The 16,068-nt window shown below is 42.4% G+C and overlaps 1 protein-coding gene across 1 annotated transcript in view; it reads right to left on the bottom strand.

Moving 5' to 3' along the window:
• Positions 1 to 1,380: 1,380 nt before the first annotated feature.
• Positions 1,381 to 16,068, bottom strand: part of ZCCHC14 (zinc finger CCHC-type containing 14) — a 66,061-nt gene continuing 51,373 nt past the window's right edge. The window contains exons 8-13 of the mRNA XM_029075439.2: positions 14,523 to 14,805; positions 10,470 to 10,561; positions 9,944 to 10,071; positions 8,485 to 8,625; positions 6,930 to 8,402; positions 1,381 to 5,774 (exon numbers count right to left, since the gene is read on the bottom strand). Coding sequence (XP_028931272.1) covers positions 5,719 to 5,774; positions 6,930 to 8,402; positions 8,485 to 8,625; positions 9,944 to 10,071; positions 10,470 to 10,561; positions 14,523 to 14,805 — 2,173 coding nt within the window. The 3' untranslated portion in view covers positions 1,381 to 5,718. The remainder of the gene's footprint in view (positions 5,775 to 6,929; positions 8,403 to 8,484; positions 8,626 to 9,943; positions 10,072 to 10,469; positions 10,562 to 14,522; positions 14,806 to 16,068) is intronic.

Raw genomic sequence — 16,068 nt, 5'->3', positions numbered from 1 at the left:
CCTTACAGTACGTGTGCCCTGACCGACACCATCTGCATGTAAAAAATGCATTTTTCTTCCACCAACCTGCCTCCAATTCTTCTTAAATTACTCCTGTACGTCACCATTACTGCGAGCATCAACAGCTGTGAAGGAGGTATGCTGGTCTCAATCTAATGGCTAGCTGTTGGGAGGGCTTTAATTCCCTTCACATTCCCTTTCCACCAAATTGTACCTGGATACCCTCCTAACTGCTCAGTACAGTCACACGGTTAGCACACTAAATACCACTGACCGATTAGATGCAAAATAAAATGATCTGATGATCAGTGAGCTTAACTGAAGCCCATAATGGCAACGTGAGTAAAGATGGAAAGAAAAAAATCCCTCTTTTCCAACCTACTGGCAAATTTCCCACTAAAGCAGCACTGCACATTAGAGACAATTTACATAGGTGGAGCAGCTACAGCAAACTTGCAACTTAAAGGAGCATGTCATGAAAACACTGCGTCTTTGGGGTGAAGTAGGGTAACTGCTTTACCTAAACACCATACTACTAGAGAATTATTTAATAGGAAAATAGCCATTTACCTGGGAAGTCAGGATCATGCAAAACTGCTTTAGTCCTACAAGAAAGGATAGAAAAGTGTTCAGCCCTCACTTTCTCCACCAAGGTTCTCTTTGGCACTATTAGCAAGGAGGAGTACAGAATAACAGGAGAGAGAGGAAATGAGAGTGTTCGAGCTCCTGAAACTGCAGGCCTCAGTTTTCAAAGACTCGCAGCAAGGTTCACGCCTGCTAGTAACCACCATCTAATCCACGGCCCTGCCGGAGACAGGCAAGTAAATATTGTCACGGCTTTCAAAATACCAGGGGAGCGAAACAGCTGCCTAGGTGGATACTTTCAACAGTCATGACTCCAAAGTTTAAAATGCCATCCAATCTCAGTGCTCAAGCTGAACGGGAAACACATCCTTCCAAGACATCCTTCTTCCTCTGAATGAGACTACTTAAATCAACCACGATGTCACATTTGCTGCCTTTCCCGATTGTCTAGAGCAGTTCCCTAGAGACAACTTCACAAACTCGGCTACATTTCGAGCTCCTCTGTCGTCTTGGTAACCAGAACAGCTTCACCGTTACCCACATGAGCAGGATTACATCGTGGCAATCTCGGCGCTGAAGCTACATCCAAGTTCTAGTCCGAAGATCTCAAGCTGACGGAGAGACAGGGCACGTACCAAATTCACAGCGGCCTTGAAAAGTTCTCCAAGGCCTATGATCAGAAAAATACCAACACCAACCGCAAAACCAACTTCTCTTAATCTGTGACCGCAGAGGCTGAGGTCTAATGGCAACCTGGTTTCAGGGTGCAGAACGTCTAATTGAATGGCAGGCCAGCCTGTTTTAATTTTTATTTTCAGTACATTAAATTTACTCATAAAAACATTCTAAAAATGTACAATTTTTCCTTTTTAACAAAGTATAATAAAACATAAAAATCCCAATAACAGAATACTGGACATTTACAGTTCAAAATCAAATTAGCTGAATATTAAATATTTACAAAACTATATCTTTTAAAAATATTTATAAAGTTACATGCACAATTTGTAATACTAGAATTGACTGAAGTAAAAGAATGGCTCAAAAATGGGAGTAGAATTTTCCTTCATTCCTAGCGGAAAGTTATGTCCAAAAGAAGCTGTGAAGTTACTTTGTACTTGAGTACATGAAGATTTGCTTTCAATCTCAGTACCAAACATCTTTTGCTAGATTGTGTATAAGAACTTAGAAACAGATATAGAAAAGTATGATGAGAGTTGTTACAATACATATGAAGTTTATGATATTATTTGGGGATGATGACGTTTGCTCCCCTCCTTCAAAGTTAATATTATAGTAGTAACATTTACCTTTGGCCTCAACCAGCACAGTATCGTCTTTTAGAATATTGCAAGTGTTAAAACGGTTAAGGATGCTTACTTTCATTACGCTCCATGGAGTTTTAGAATAATCGAGCCTCTTCGAATCCATGGCTTTAATTGTAAACAATTTGCTTTACTCTTTGGGACAGATCCATAGTGTAAATAACTATGGCCGACGATGCTCAGTTGTACATAAGGAGCTGTTGGGTTTTCTTCTGATTGGCGGAGGAGTTGAACAGAGGTACGGTTTCCCTTACGCTCTTTAAGACTTTCCAACGTGTAATGCCAGCGGTTATCGGTCTGGGAATACACAGCCCACCGTGGAAGTATTTGAGTATCGTGGGGGGGGGGGGGGGGGGGGGGAGAGGTTAAATAAAAAAAGGCAACGGTTTGTTGATAACCATTCGTTTTGGGCAGGTATTCACTAGCAATATTGGATTAAACTCAATAGTGGAAGCCTGTATACACTGTGCTCACAAAGTTTAACGATTTGAGAAATCTGAGTGGTAATATTTAGGTAAAGTTACTACTGCTGTGCCTCAATACTTATGTTGGTAGTGTAAAATCAACCACACTGACCTCTTGGAATAAAGGATCCAGAGTTCTATAATATTTACTACAAATACTGAATCTACCGTTTACTATGAACAAATAGACTCCTGGAGCCTTGCAGAGGTTACAGAGAATGCTGGTTTGTTCTATTCCCAATATTTCCAATCACATAAATGCTTTTAAGTTAAAAATAAAGTTATTTTACACGTGCTAGACCCCGTATTTATTCAGTGCTCCTCGGGAATTAGGAAGTTTAAAGTTTTAACGCTTAAAATTTCCTATACTACCAAAATTAAAGTTAGAAATAAGATATTTAAGTGTTCTGCATAAAAGCTGCAATAATTTGTCTTACCCAAACATATGCTACATTTCTATCTGTACCCCAAACGTATCTGTACATTTCATTTTTATTTTTATTGTTTTTTTTTTTTACAAATTCTTGGGGGTAAAATGGGTCCACAGCTTGAATTTTTTGTCTTTTTTTTTTTTTTTTTAAATAAGTGGCTGCCAGACAGACACATGGTACTGCAGTAAGGAAGTGGGAATTGCCACCACCTCCCTGGTTGCTTTAGCCACTGAGATTGAGATCACAACTCAAAGCCGTTAAAGTATTTAAAAAGGGAAGCGAGAACTCGGTGCCTTTTAAGACTGATAAAAGGTCCTTCTCATGCTATTGAAGTTTATAAACTTTGGTTGTTCCTGGGAGAAATGAACAAAATAACACTACCAGTAAAATATTCTGAAACCTTAAAGCAGGAATATTCCTTAGGGGAAAGCCCTTTCAAATACTGGGCAGTTAAACAGTTTCTGCATTAGGGATCTCTTCCCTTTACTTTTGAAACTTTCTTGAACTTCAATGCCCTCCTCTGACATCACACGATACAGCCATATACAAGAAAAAAAAAAATGTATCCATAACCAGTTTGGAAAACTGCCAAAACAATGTGTGAGCTACACTGCCCAATTCTCCATTTTAAACCTGTAAATCAAATATGTGTACTTTAAAAGTTGGATCATTATCCTTAAACATACTGGTTAATATTTTTTGAACTATTCAGAAGGGTAACAGACATGGGTTTACTTCCCAGTATTGGCCACTAAAACAAAACACAACTCACAAACAATTTTTTTTTTTTGCTATTTTGAGACAAGAGTATTTCAACTGTTGCATTGTGTTGAAATAGGGTTTATTTAAATACAATTAAAATATTCTTTTAAAAAAATGTTAAAAGTTTGGCTTTCAGCACACATCCAGGCCCCTGAAAAGGCCTTCAAAAATATTAAAATCGTAAACATCAATGAAAACTCCTAAAGTCTTCCTTCAACAAAAACATATAGCATGACAAGTTGCTCCTACTGTCTAGAACTCTTTAAGGCAAAGTTGCATTGTGTCAGTTCTCATCACTCCCACGTATTTAGGTCTTAGAATTTCACAAGAGATCATGTAACATCCTCAAAATAGTCATTGCAAACATCACAATTATTCAACACTGTAGTACTGAGTACGTGAACAGAGCTGAGAATACAGAGGTCTGTAGCTTCTACATTGCATAGAAATAAGAAATTACTAAATTCTTTTATGAACTGCTTTTCATACGACCAAATATCACACGACTTTCTGCTTTGGTTTCCATAAGGTTGGAAAACATGACCTCCACAAATTTGAAGCAAGTATATAGTATCACCGCCATCTCATGTTACGACGCCTCTGTATTTGTACCAATTTTAGGGGATTGTTCTGAAAATACCGAGTTGAGCTTGAGGCTCTGTCCCACTAGGAGAACCGTCCAAATATTTCCAATTCCCAAATGCTTGCTGGAAACCCCGAAATGCCCAATCTACCAGTCATCCGTGTCAATATTTCGTTGATACAGGCTCTAAAATTTGGTAACATGCGGTTGGCAGAGATCCCTATGATGTCTAATCCCCGCCTTAAACAAAAGTTATCATTCCAGTGGATAACATTTGGAGCTGAACAGTTAGGATTTAAATTTCCTCCAACTTGGCAAAGCTATATCATTTCAAATAAGTGGCATACACCTCTTGTGGCTTCCATCCAAGATTTATCACTTCAAATGCCAGGTTCTAGGTAGTTAATACAATTAACTAGTGAAATACAGTCTATTGCAACAAAGGAGGCTGACAGGAAAACTCTGAAGTCTTTTGATCAATAATAAAATTGTATTACTGTTGAAATAGTCTGAATCCTTTAGCGGTAAGCCTTGGGGTAGAAGTCAACATTACTACTGGTGTTCTTCGGGTTCGTTTCAAACTCGTTTAGAAAAAAAGTAGCGCAGTTAACATCTCTCTGAAAGATTTTACCCATGTTGAACAGTAACAGGACTCAAAGCTGTTTAATGCATTAGAAAAGAAAAACTGAATTCTCAAAGCCTTTATGATCCTTGAGTCTCTGGGAATTGGACCCTTAGAAATTAGGCTTATTTGTTGCTGGTAAACTATTTCTATCGAATAATGTGGATGTAGTGTATGTTTATTACCAGAAAAAAAAAAGGAAAAAAAAAAACACCCCAAAAAACCGAAGCTCTAAGGAGGGAAAGGGAAGGAAAAAAAAAAAAAAGATTACTGGTTTTAAGTAGTAGGTCATGTGGCCTGCTGGGGCCAATTCTTAAGTGTGGACCATCTTTTTCTCTTGAATCGGTTTCAAGAGTTACTTTGACTACTAGAACTGCAGAGATTTTTTTGAATGATTTTACATTCTTCTGTAGTGCAATCCTGAAAAATCCCAGAGATTAGTGCCTGATCACTTTTAGGAAAAAACAAACAAATGGAAGAACAAAACAAACAAACGCCCCCCCACCAGAGTGTAGACATTTTACCTAGCCTTGGGGTGTCAAGCCCGGCTAGCGAAACTCCACCTTGAAACTTCCACCTCCGGCTCTCAATTCAGATCACATGTAGCTGCCCTGGAATTACGTGTTTCAGCCTAGAAGGACGAAGTACGGCAATGCTCTTCAGGTAATTTTTTTCTGCATTGCAACAAAGAATGTAGGTGGCCAACTTCACCAACCATCTGTGATACCCACTAGGCAAGTCCTGACATCAAGCTCCAAGCTAGGATTTTGGCAATCGATAAAACTGGGTTTGATGCACCCCTAACCTAGATTTTCTAGCCAGTCTAGTAAAGTAAAGCACCTTTGGATTAAAAATATTAAGCTCAACAGCAACTAGACTTCTCAGGTTTGAATTTAATTTTCCTTATGTCTCCATGGCTTAATAGTGTTCTGTTGACAGAAAAATATCAATCTGTGGAGTCAAGACTGTCTGCTGGAGGGGCATATTTCAACCTAAAAGTACCTGGAAAAAGGGAAAAAAAAAATAATCAGATTTTATTGCAAAATCATCACAAACAGAGCAGTCAATATTTATTTTCACAGTAAGGATGTGATTCCTCTCTATACCAAAAGCGATACTAGCACTTCTAGCACTGATTCCCACCAGACATCTTGAATTTAGTTTTACAAATTTATAAAAACACATCTTTTTTATGGTATTTGTGCAGCATGCGCTATGCGCCAGGCACTGTACTATACGCTGGGGTAGGTACAAGCTAAATCAGGCCGGATACAGTCCGTGTTCCACGTGGCCTCAAAGTATTAATCCCCACTTTACAGACGCGGTGACTGAGGCACAGAGAAGTGACTTGTCCCAGGTCACAGAGCAGACAAGTCGTGGAACAGGGATTAGAACTCAGGTCCTCCTGACTCCCAGGCCCTCGCCCTATCCGCTAGGCCACGTTGCTTCTCAATTACACAACTACAAGGAAATATCACCCCATGGGAAAACTGCCACCCTGATTCACTGTTTTGTCTCTGTAGGATTTTTTTCTGAGATGACAAGTGAGAGGGGTCAGTCCATTAAGGCTGTACTCCATTTACCAGAAGTGGGGTGATTCTCCATAATCCCAGATGTTACCTTAAAAAAGGAAGAGGGGCCCAGTAGCCACTGAAGTGCCGAAGGATATTATCTAAATTCACGGGAAGGTCCTTCAGATTACCCCTTAGATAAGTGGAAGTTTGAATAACTGTCTACTGATTGGACTGAAGACTCAACACTCTAAGAAGGTAGATTTTACCCAGTTAAAACTAAAACCCCCAAACAACAAAAAACAAACCCCCCAAAGGGGAGAAATCAGGTTATAAGTGAATCCCTCCAACTCAGATTGAAAAAAAAAATCTTAAAGCTTTCATTGCAGAAACACAAGTCAATTAAGAATTCATCCTAGTTCTCTTCAAAATGTCTATTTTCACTATGCTTTTTTCCTAAACGAGGGAGAAATGCCAAGTTTCATCACTAAAATAACGTAAAGGTGACATGCAGCACTTCGCAAGGACGTCCCATCCTTAGAGTCTGCATTTCCCCCAAACGAGCCGTTCCCCACACCCCCCTTCCAACTCTTCCCCCCGACCTTGAGTCGCGTAAGGGGACGCTAGGCTAAAAACCCGTCTTTACCTTGCCGATTGAAATCCATCGGTGGCTGCTTGCAGTCCTGAGCACGGTGCCCGGTGGCCCCGCAGTTGTAGCAAGAGAGGTTCCCACTTTTCTTGTGGGCCGAACCGTTGCTGCTTCCCATCATTCCCTGGGCCTGGTACACCCCCGCCGTCCCCGCCATAAAGTTCTGCATCGGCGGAACTGCGAACGTGGACTGCCCGCTCAGAACCGAGTCCGGAGCTAAGTTACCGTTATAGGGGGAATGGACCACTGGGAAAGTCGTGCCGCTGTTGTACTGCTGCGTGTTGATATAGCCGTTGCTGCATATGGGATTGAAGGGCAGAAATGGAAAAGTAAACACAGAAGGTCCCGAAAAGGGGTGCTGAAAATAGTTAGCGTAACTGACCGTCATCCCACTCGAACCGCAATTCCCACTGCATCCACAGGAAGTACAAACTATGCATCCGGGCGGCTGCTGCGGCGGCGGCTGCGGCGGCTGCTGCTGCTGATGGTGGTGGTGGTGGTGATGGTGATTATTCTGATTTGGTACCGGGAGAGTTCCCGCGGAGCCGCCGTTCCCGCTGCCGCTATAGAAATTGTTCTCCGTAACGGAAGAGAGGGTGGGGCTGGAACTGGGGGCGGGGCAGCTGGTCAGATTTGCCATGTTTGCAAAGGAGGTGGACGGGTGGCTGTTGGAAGAGGCAGTGTTACCATTCGCACAGAAGCTGCCTTGCATGGGGGCCACTGGCATACTGCTCATTGCAGAAAAGGCAACTTTGGTGTTGGGTGTATACGGAGCGGTCCTGGGATTTATTATTGCAGGAGACACGCTTATCTGCACGTTATTAGAACAGGAAGTTTGCCCGGAAAGAGCCGGATCAGCAGGAACAGACGAAGGGACCAGAAGTTTGATTGGCGGACGAGCCACGTGGAAGACCGTGCTGGACGTTACGGTAGCGGCAGTACTCGTTTCCACTACTAACGTTGGCTGTTGCGTCGTTTTTATCACTCTGTCCAGAGTGGAAGCGTGCACTACTTTGGCCCGGGGACCAAAGGTAACGGTGGGGGACACCGAGTTGTTTTCGGGAACTCCGGAGAGAACCTGGATGGGCTGATGGGGAGAGGATGCGGGTAACACGTCCATCATCGGATTTCCAAAGCTCTTTTCCATTTTAATGCTGCCTCTCGGTCCTGATGCCACTTTGCTCCTGTCTTCTAGAGACAGAAGCGAGTGTATAGGAGACGAGAGGAGCTTCACGTCTGCGTTTCCCCTTTCCGACTTGTGTACTGAACCGAGCATTCGAAGAGGGGCCACGTGAGAGCCGGCCCCCGTCATCATCTGCGCCGGCAGAGGATGGTGACTGGACGGATTTGAGCCCGCGTCATTTTGCACAGGTAGAACCTGAGCCGTGGGTCTGGCTGAGCTGGAGGTGAAATGATTCAGTAACATTACTGGCTTCTCCTTATCTGTACCTTCCAAGTGAATCTCTAGACCTAGAGATGGAAAGAGACCTTGAAATAAATACAAACTTCACCGCAGGTCAACACAAACCAAAGTACTGCTTGGGTTTCTTACGTCTCTCATTTTCCTCGGCGCTGTCAGAACTCTCTTCTCGGGCCTGGATTCCCATGGGACTAGACGAGGAGCTAGAATACTCAGAAGAACTGCCTTCTCGGGGGACCTGGTGAGTCGGCTGTTCCACATCCACTCGTAACTCTAAGAAGAAGGCAAGTGTTACTAAAGCAAAGGGAAAAATCATTTGAACACTGGCACCTGTTGGAAAACTGCTTCACACGAACTGGAACTGGCTGCGTTAAACGTAAGGATGATGCCCTACCGATATCTGGGAATCGCCATTCTGGTATGAAATGTTTCCAAAAGTCTGACGTTCTTTAGCAAAACAGCACCCCATCCATCATCCACGTCAGCCTCTGTTCTCTGTGCCCATGATTAACTGTGGCTGTGGGAGACCACTAGTATTTCTCCAAACCAAACACTTAACCTTAAGAGCAATTCAGAGTGAGAGAGACTTACTGTTCACTTCCACCCACCATGAAGAGCTAAGCAGCCACTGCTCAAATCCAGTCTCCTTCCACATTCACTAGAAAGGGGAACTGGTTCTCACCCATTTAAATAAACAACTGTGGTATTTGTTAAGTGCCAATCACTGCACTAAGCGCAGCGGTAAAAACAAAATAATCCCATCAGACAAAGTTCCTGTCTTGTAAATAGGAGGGAGAACAGGTATTGAATCCCCATTTTACAGATGAGGGAACAGACAGAAGTTAAGCGATTCATCCAAGGTCACACAGCAGGGGGAGCTGGGATTAGATTCCAGGTTCCCTGACTTCCAGGTCCATGCTCTTTACACTAAGCCACACTGCTCTACATCCTCTCTCCTACCACGTCAGTCTTTGACTGTAGTTTTTCTGTCAGAACAACCCATCAACTACTTTTGCTTTCACGCACCTTTTTATCTTGCCTCTGCAAGCAGCAGCATGGTTTAGTGGAAAGAGCAAGGGCCTGGAAGTCAGAGGACCTGGATTCGAATCCAAGTGCTGCCGACTGCTTGTTGTGTGATCCTGGGCAAGTCATTTTATTTCTTTGTATCTTGCTTTCCTCAACTGTAAAATGGGGATTCAGTACCCGTTCTCTCTCCCACTTAGACTGTGAGCCCCATGTGGGATAGGGACTTTGCCCATCCTGTTTAGCTTGTATCCTTGTATCTTCCCCAGCACTCAGTGCCTGACAAATAGTAAGAGCTTAACAAAAGAAAACCCAAAAAAAAAACCCCAAAACAAACAAACAACAAAACAAAGAGAAATACCCACACATTAAAAATCTGAAGACCAGTGGCTTTGGAGTTTGTTACTGGTGTAAAGGCATTGCCTTTTTTTTCTTTTAGGCTGCATTGGACAGCCCCATTTTTAATTCTGCCCATTCACTGCCAAGCATACCTTGGTGCTCGTGGGGGTTTTTTGTGATTATATAAGCCTTACAGCTCAAAATAATTTTCTTTAAAATTCTTACTTACCTGCAGCATGAGTGCTACGGATGCTTTGGATAGGTCCTACATGGCTAGTAGGTGGGACTCTGGCCACTCCACTGCTGGTAACTGAAGATGGCAATGAAGGATTTAGGCACCGTTTCTCTGATTTCTCCCTATAATCATAAACGGCACATATGACTACTGATTAAAACATCTCCTTTCATTACAAAACACGGGCAAGTTCTCAACTACTTTGCTTGGCTACGCACTCTTTGCAGTGAGAGGTCTGATCAATTTCAAGGGTGGAAATAAAATCAAACCCTTCTTGATCTTTTTTTAGATTCACCACTGGTTTTGTCTAACAAATTCCAATACAGAATTAGTTTGACAGGAATTAATTTCCATTTGACTGGGTTAACAAGTACCACAACTACAAGACAAACCAGTCACTGAAATACAAAAGACAAATGTAAAAAAATGAATAACTCACAGCCCATGAGGCTAATTTGCTTATTTTAGCATTTTATAATAAAATCCATTTACTCAAAGCAAACACACTATCTTCACTTACTTTTCTAGCTCTAGTTGAGTCTTCAGCTTTTTCTTTGCTCCCATGGTGAGAGATTCAAATTTATTCAGATCTTCCTCAGTAAGACTCAAAAACTTATATAGAAGAAATAGGGAGAAGGCATTTAGAGACAGAAATAAACACCTTCAACCGAGGAGGGCTTTCAACTCGGCAATCACAATTATAATTAGATGTCCAGCAGCAACAAAGAAGTTGAACAGGACTTAATAGAAATATTTCAGTGTTCTCATGTCAACCATTCAAAACAAAGCACCATACAGGCATAAGAAAGTTTTTAAATGTTCTAGTGCTTGCAGTTTTAGATACAGTGGGAAACCGGGAAGGTTAACTTTTCCACCGCTAGCCTTCCTGGAACGCCAGCAGGGGATTGAGCTCTGAAGGCAGCTAGAAGACTGAGCCTAGACTGTAAGCCCCTACCAAGCACTTGTGCTCTACCCACAGTAAGCACTCAAATGACTGGTTGAGTCATTTCCTGTTTGGAAACCCAGAGGTACAGCCAAATGACCCAAATCTTTTGCATTCTCGCATTTCCTCCTGCCTTCAGGATGTCTTAACTGGGATATCCTGCTGACGCTTCAAACTTAACCTGTTCAGAACCAGGGCTTCTCCTCTTTCTTACTACCCTTAACCCCTGCCCAACTTTCCCATGACTGTAGGCAACACCACCACCCTCTCTGTCTCAAGCCCAGAACTGAGGCATTATCTTTGGGTCATCTCTCTTATTCAGTCTGCATATTCCCTCTGTCAACAAATCCTGTTGATTCTACCTTTCACCCCACCCCTTCCTCTCCATTCAAACTGCTACCCTTTTGGTCCAAGTTCTTGTCATTTCCTGTCTCAACTACTGTATAAGCCTCCTCGCTGGCTATCTGCCTCCAGCCTATCCCCACTCCAGGCTGCAGTTTACCATTTGGGTCGTATCTCCAAAACAACGTCTGTGGACCGTCTTTCTGCCTCTCAAAAATCTCCAATGGTTGCCCATCTACCTCCACATAAACTACTCACTCCTGGTTTCAGGCCAATCATGTCTCCCTCACCTAACTTGCCTCTTCTCCCACTACAATCAATCAATTGTATTTATTGAGTGCTTACTGTGGGCAGAGCACTGTACTAAGCGCTTAGGAGAGTCCAATATATAAGAATTGGAAGACACATTCCCTGTCCCAAACGAACTTACAGCCTGTACACTTTTTTTATGGTGTTTGTTAAGTGGTTACTATGTGCCAGACACTGTTGTAATTACTAGGTTTAGATACAAGGGAATCAGGTTGGACACCATCCATGTCCCACATGGGGCTTACAATCTTAATCCCCATTTTATTGGTGAGGTAACAGTCACAGAAAAGTTAAGTGACTTGCCCGAGGTCACACAGCAGACAGGTGGCGGAGCTGGGATTACAACTGAGGTCCACACTTTGCTCTTCTAACCCCAACCTGTCTCGCTGTCAACCCTTTACTCACATCCTCCCACCTCCCTGGAACTCCCCTTCAAATGTGACATCTTCAAATGCTACTAAAATCACAGCTTCTCCAAGAACTCTTCCCTGACTAAATTCTCATTTTCCTATCCTAATCACTCTCCTTTCTGTATCGCCTATGCATTTGGGCCTATAACCCTTAAGCATTTTGCTACCCTACCACAGCACTCACTCCTACCGACTCTATGGTATTATTCTTTCCCAAGCTCCTAATACAGTACTTTGCCCACAGTAATCACTCAAATACTACAGAGTGCATAACATTTTAACCTAGGGGCCCTCACGTAAGCCACAGCAGAGTTGCGGGAAAAACCTGGCTCTCCCTTCGCCTAACCTTGAGAGAGACAGAAACAATGCTTGGGGAATTTTCACTCCTGCCCCTGCCCATGAGCTGCAATAAGACTATGGGAAATCCCAGCCCTCTTCCATGACTGGCTTCAAGAGCTTTTGAAATGCCAGATTGGGGAAATCTCTTCGGCTGCAAGGCACTTCCTGAAGACTCAAAGTTGGGAGTAGAACTGGGACCGTTCCCACAGCAATGACAATTTCTGCGGGTGGTCCCATTCGGCCCCCTCCTTTTGTCAGCTGGAGTACCTTTATATCAATTTCAAAGACATTTATAAAAGTTATTAATATCGCACATCGTTAATAAGCACTGCGAGGAGCTACAAAATAATCAAGACATAGAATTTGCTCTAACCAGTGTGACAAGAAAAAAAGCACACAAAGCTGCAAACATGCAGAGTTAGAGGCCGGTGGTATGAAATTTAGTGAGTGAAAATCCTGATAGGTACTGACCCAGGAAGCATTGTCTGTTCACCCTCGGGAGCAGAAAGGCTTTAGCTAGTTGGACAATTACAATTCAGGTTCAATGCCCTTAAAACACTGATGAAGCAGTTAACTGGGTACAAGTATAAGTGCCTTTTATGAAAGAAGACAACATTCTTGAGATAAATAGGATCCAGCTGCCACAAATGAATAGAAGGGAAAGGCAGTGCTTTTGTTACATGAGCCACAGAGTTCTGGGATATAGCAATAGCAGAATGACATGCAAATCAGGAAGAAAATGATCCCCTATATTCTGCACTGGTCAGACCCTTATTAAAAGAACTACTTGCAGTTTTAGATAATGTTCTTCAAAAGAGAGGTAGAGAAAAATGGGGAGGGTCTGGAACAGTGTCAAACATGTGGGGAGGAAAAAAATGACAGAGATAAATTTGATAAAAAAGGGCTAACTGATTGGGGTCATTTATCCCACAGTAAGGGAGACTATTTTCATGCATATGAAGTTTTTCATGGATATCTATCGTAGACTGGACAAAAGAAAATGGGCTTAAATTAAAGCAGGAGAGATTCAACTGGGCAAAAGGAAGTACTTCTGATATTGGATACCAAGAGGGATATATGAAGTCTGCATCCTTGGACATCTTACTAAAAAACGCAAAACAAAACGAAACAAAAAACCAGATATCCAACCATCTGGATGACTGTGATTCCCTGCCTAGAAACAGGGTGATACCAAATGAGCCTAGCTATCCCTTCCAATTCTATGGTCAAGGACCTTATCAGTTACAGAAAAAAAGAAAAAAGTAGTTTAGTATACAGAAATGAAAATATTGCCAGAGGATTTGTGAGTTTGCAAGAAGTACACTGGCTATTTTGAGATATCCAGAGTTCATGATTTGACAACTGTTGGGCAAAATGTGGATTCATTTTCATTTAAAAAAAAAACAACTTATATACACCCTTATCCATGTCGCTCTGAAAAATTCCAAAGGTTTTGGGGATACAGGAAGATGGCAGATCGTATTCATTCATTCAATAGTATTGATCTGTTGCCGAATTGTATATTCCAAGTGCTTAGTACAGTGCTCTGCTCATAGTAAGCGCTCAATAAAGACAATCCCTGCCCAATGACAGGGTCACTAGCAGTCACTCCACAGGTTACTCATTCAAAATATTCATTCATTCAATAGTATTTATTGAGCACTTACTATGTGCACAGCACTGTACTAAGCGCTTGGAATGAACAAGTCGGCAACAGATGGAGGCAGTCCCTGCTGTTTGACAGGCTTACAGTCTAATCAGGGGAACACACAGAAGACTAACACCTTGCAAAATTCACCAGGACTCAGGGTTGGGTTTAAGAATTTCAGTAAATTAACTCATGAAAGAAATAAACAAGTGCAAGTGATTTTAGGTCCCCTTCCCTTTTAAAGTTAAATCTTTATTCTACGTAAACTTCTGTTTCGCTCTCTTTGGTCACCTAATTAGAATTCTGTGTCCTGCTGAAAAAGTTCGGAGCAAAAAAGGGAAATTTTGTCCCTTTCACAGCAAATCATTTTATCCAGCAGAGGGAGCATGGAGCCCAAAAGATCAGTATGCAAACTTCAGAGGGTGCATCTAATAATAACGATGCTATTTGTTAAGCGCTTACTATGTGCCGTGGATGTAAATAAAGATCCCACCACCTCAGTACTTCCGACTTTCCCTTCCCAATTTACTTGCCGGTACCTGAGTTTGACAAGGCGCACTGCCTTAGCAGAAAAGATCTTACCTTCTCCATTGTGAGCTGTTTGAAGACAGGATAGTACTTGTGCAAACGCAGTTTCCTGAGCCAGTCTAAAATCCCATTTTGTTCCTGGGTCTGAGGGGTCTGCAGACTGGAAGACATTAATATGGGGGAAGTGGTGTCCATCTGGGTGCGATAGGTCAGCGAGGAGCCAGCACTCCCCGAAGGAGAGCAGTGGGGTAGTGCGACGGCTGCACTAGCCGAGTGCGCTATGTGATGTTGACTGTTGTTCTGGGAAGACTGAATGCCGGCTACTCCACACACGGGTCTGCAAATATAAAATTTTTTTTTTTTTTTTAAATCAGCACCAGCTACCGTCGAGCGGCAAAATTCTCTATGTTTTCCGAATGTACAGAATAACAAAAAAGGATTATTGCTAAATTCTATATTTAATGCTCTGAACTAAATGGTAATTTGACAGAGATAATGATGATGATGATAATTCTGGTATCTCTCATGCACTTACTGGGTGCCAGCCACTGTACTAAGTGCTGGGGTGGACACAAGCAAATCGGGTTGGACACAATCCCTGTCCCACATGGGGCTCCAAGTCTTAATCCCCATTTTACTCATGAGGAAACTGAGGCATAGAGAAGTGAGGTAACTTGCCCAAGGTCACACAGCAGAAAAGTGACAGTGCTGGGTTTAGATTCCATGACCTTCTGAGTCCCAGGCACACGCTCTAACCACTACACCACGCTGCTGCTCAACGGAGTTTATAAAGGAGATTTTAGAGCAGTACTGGGGATGATGACAATCTGTCAACCAGAGAAAGGTGAAGCACACTTTGCAAAGGATTTAGAGGGGAGGAGTCAAAGCATTTCTGTACTTTTTGTTCAGATTTGCAAGTGGGAGTATCAGAATGGGCATAACAGAGCTTTGTTACAGTATTATTTTGACATTATTTCTCCTAAATGGTGACCAATGAAACCCAGCAGCTCCTTACTAAGATAAAAAACTGCATATTTTAAAACGTGAAGTGGACAACTCCTTGTTTCCCTTCTTTCTTTCTCCTTTCCCTTGCTACTGTTAAATCACTGGAAGAGTGGGGATCATCTGTTGACATTTTATCAGAAAGTCTTTTAATACTCAGTTTTTGATTTTCACGTCTTTAAGAGGTGTGATGGGAGAAGGAAGAGGAGAAAAATTGCCGGTCCCTTTCCTCTTCCATATTGTTTGGCAGGTCATCGACTGAAGTGAAACTTCTCTCTACACCACACTGCTGCCCTGATCACCTTCCTGAAATCATGCTCAGCCCTTTTCTTTCCATTCCTTACAGATATCCGACGGTTGACCATTTTTGCTACTCCTTAGGGGAAGGTTACCATAATCTTGTTTTATTTTTCCAAGTGCTTACATCAGTGCATTTCATTCAGTAGATTCATTCATCCAATCGTATTTATTGAGCGCTGTGTGCAAAGCACTGCACTAAGTGCTTGGAAAGTACAATTTGGCAACAGATAGAGACAATCCCTAACCAACAACGGCCTCAGTCCAAAAGGAGGAGACAGGCAACAAAACAAGTAGACAG

The sequence above is a fragment of the Ornithorhynchus anatinus genome, chromosome 11 (assembly GCF_004115215.2).
Source record: "Ornithorhynchus anatinus isolate Pmale09 chromosome 11, mOrnAna1.pri.v4, whole genome shotgun sequence".
Classification (NCBI taxonomy): Eukaryota; Metazoa; Chordata; class Mammalia; order Monotremata; family Ornithorhynchidae; genus Ornithorhynchus; species Ornithorhynchus anatinus.
The sequence above is the reverse complement of the archived record's forward strand: the minus strand, read 5'-3'. Positions and strand labels throughout refer to the sequence as shown.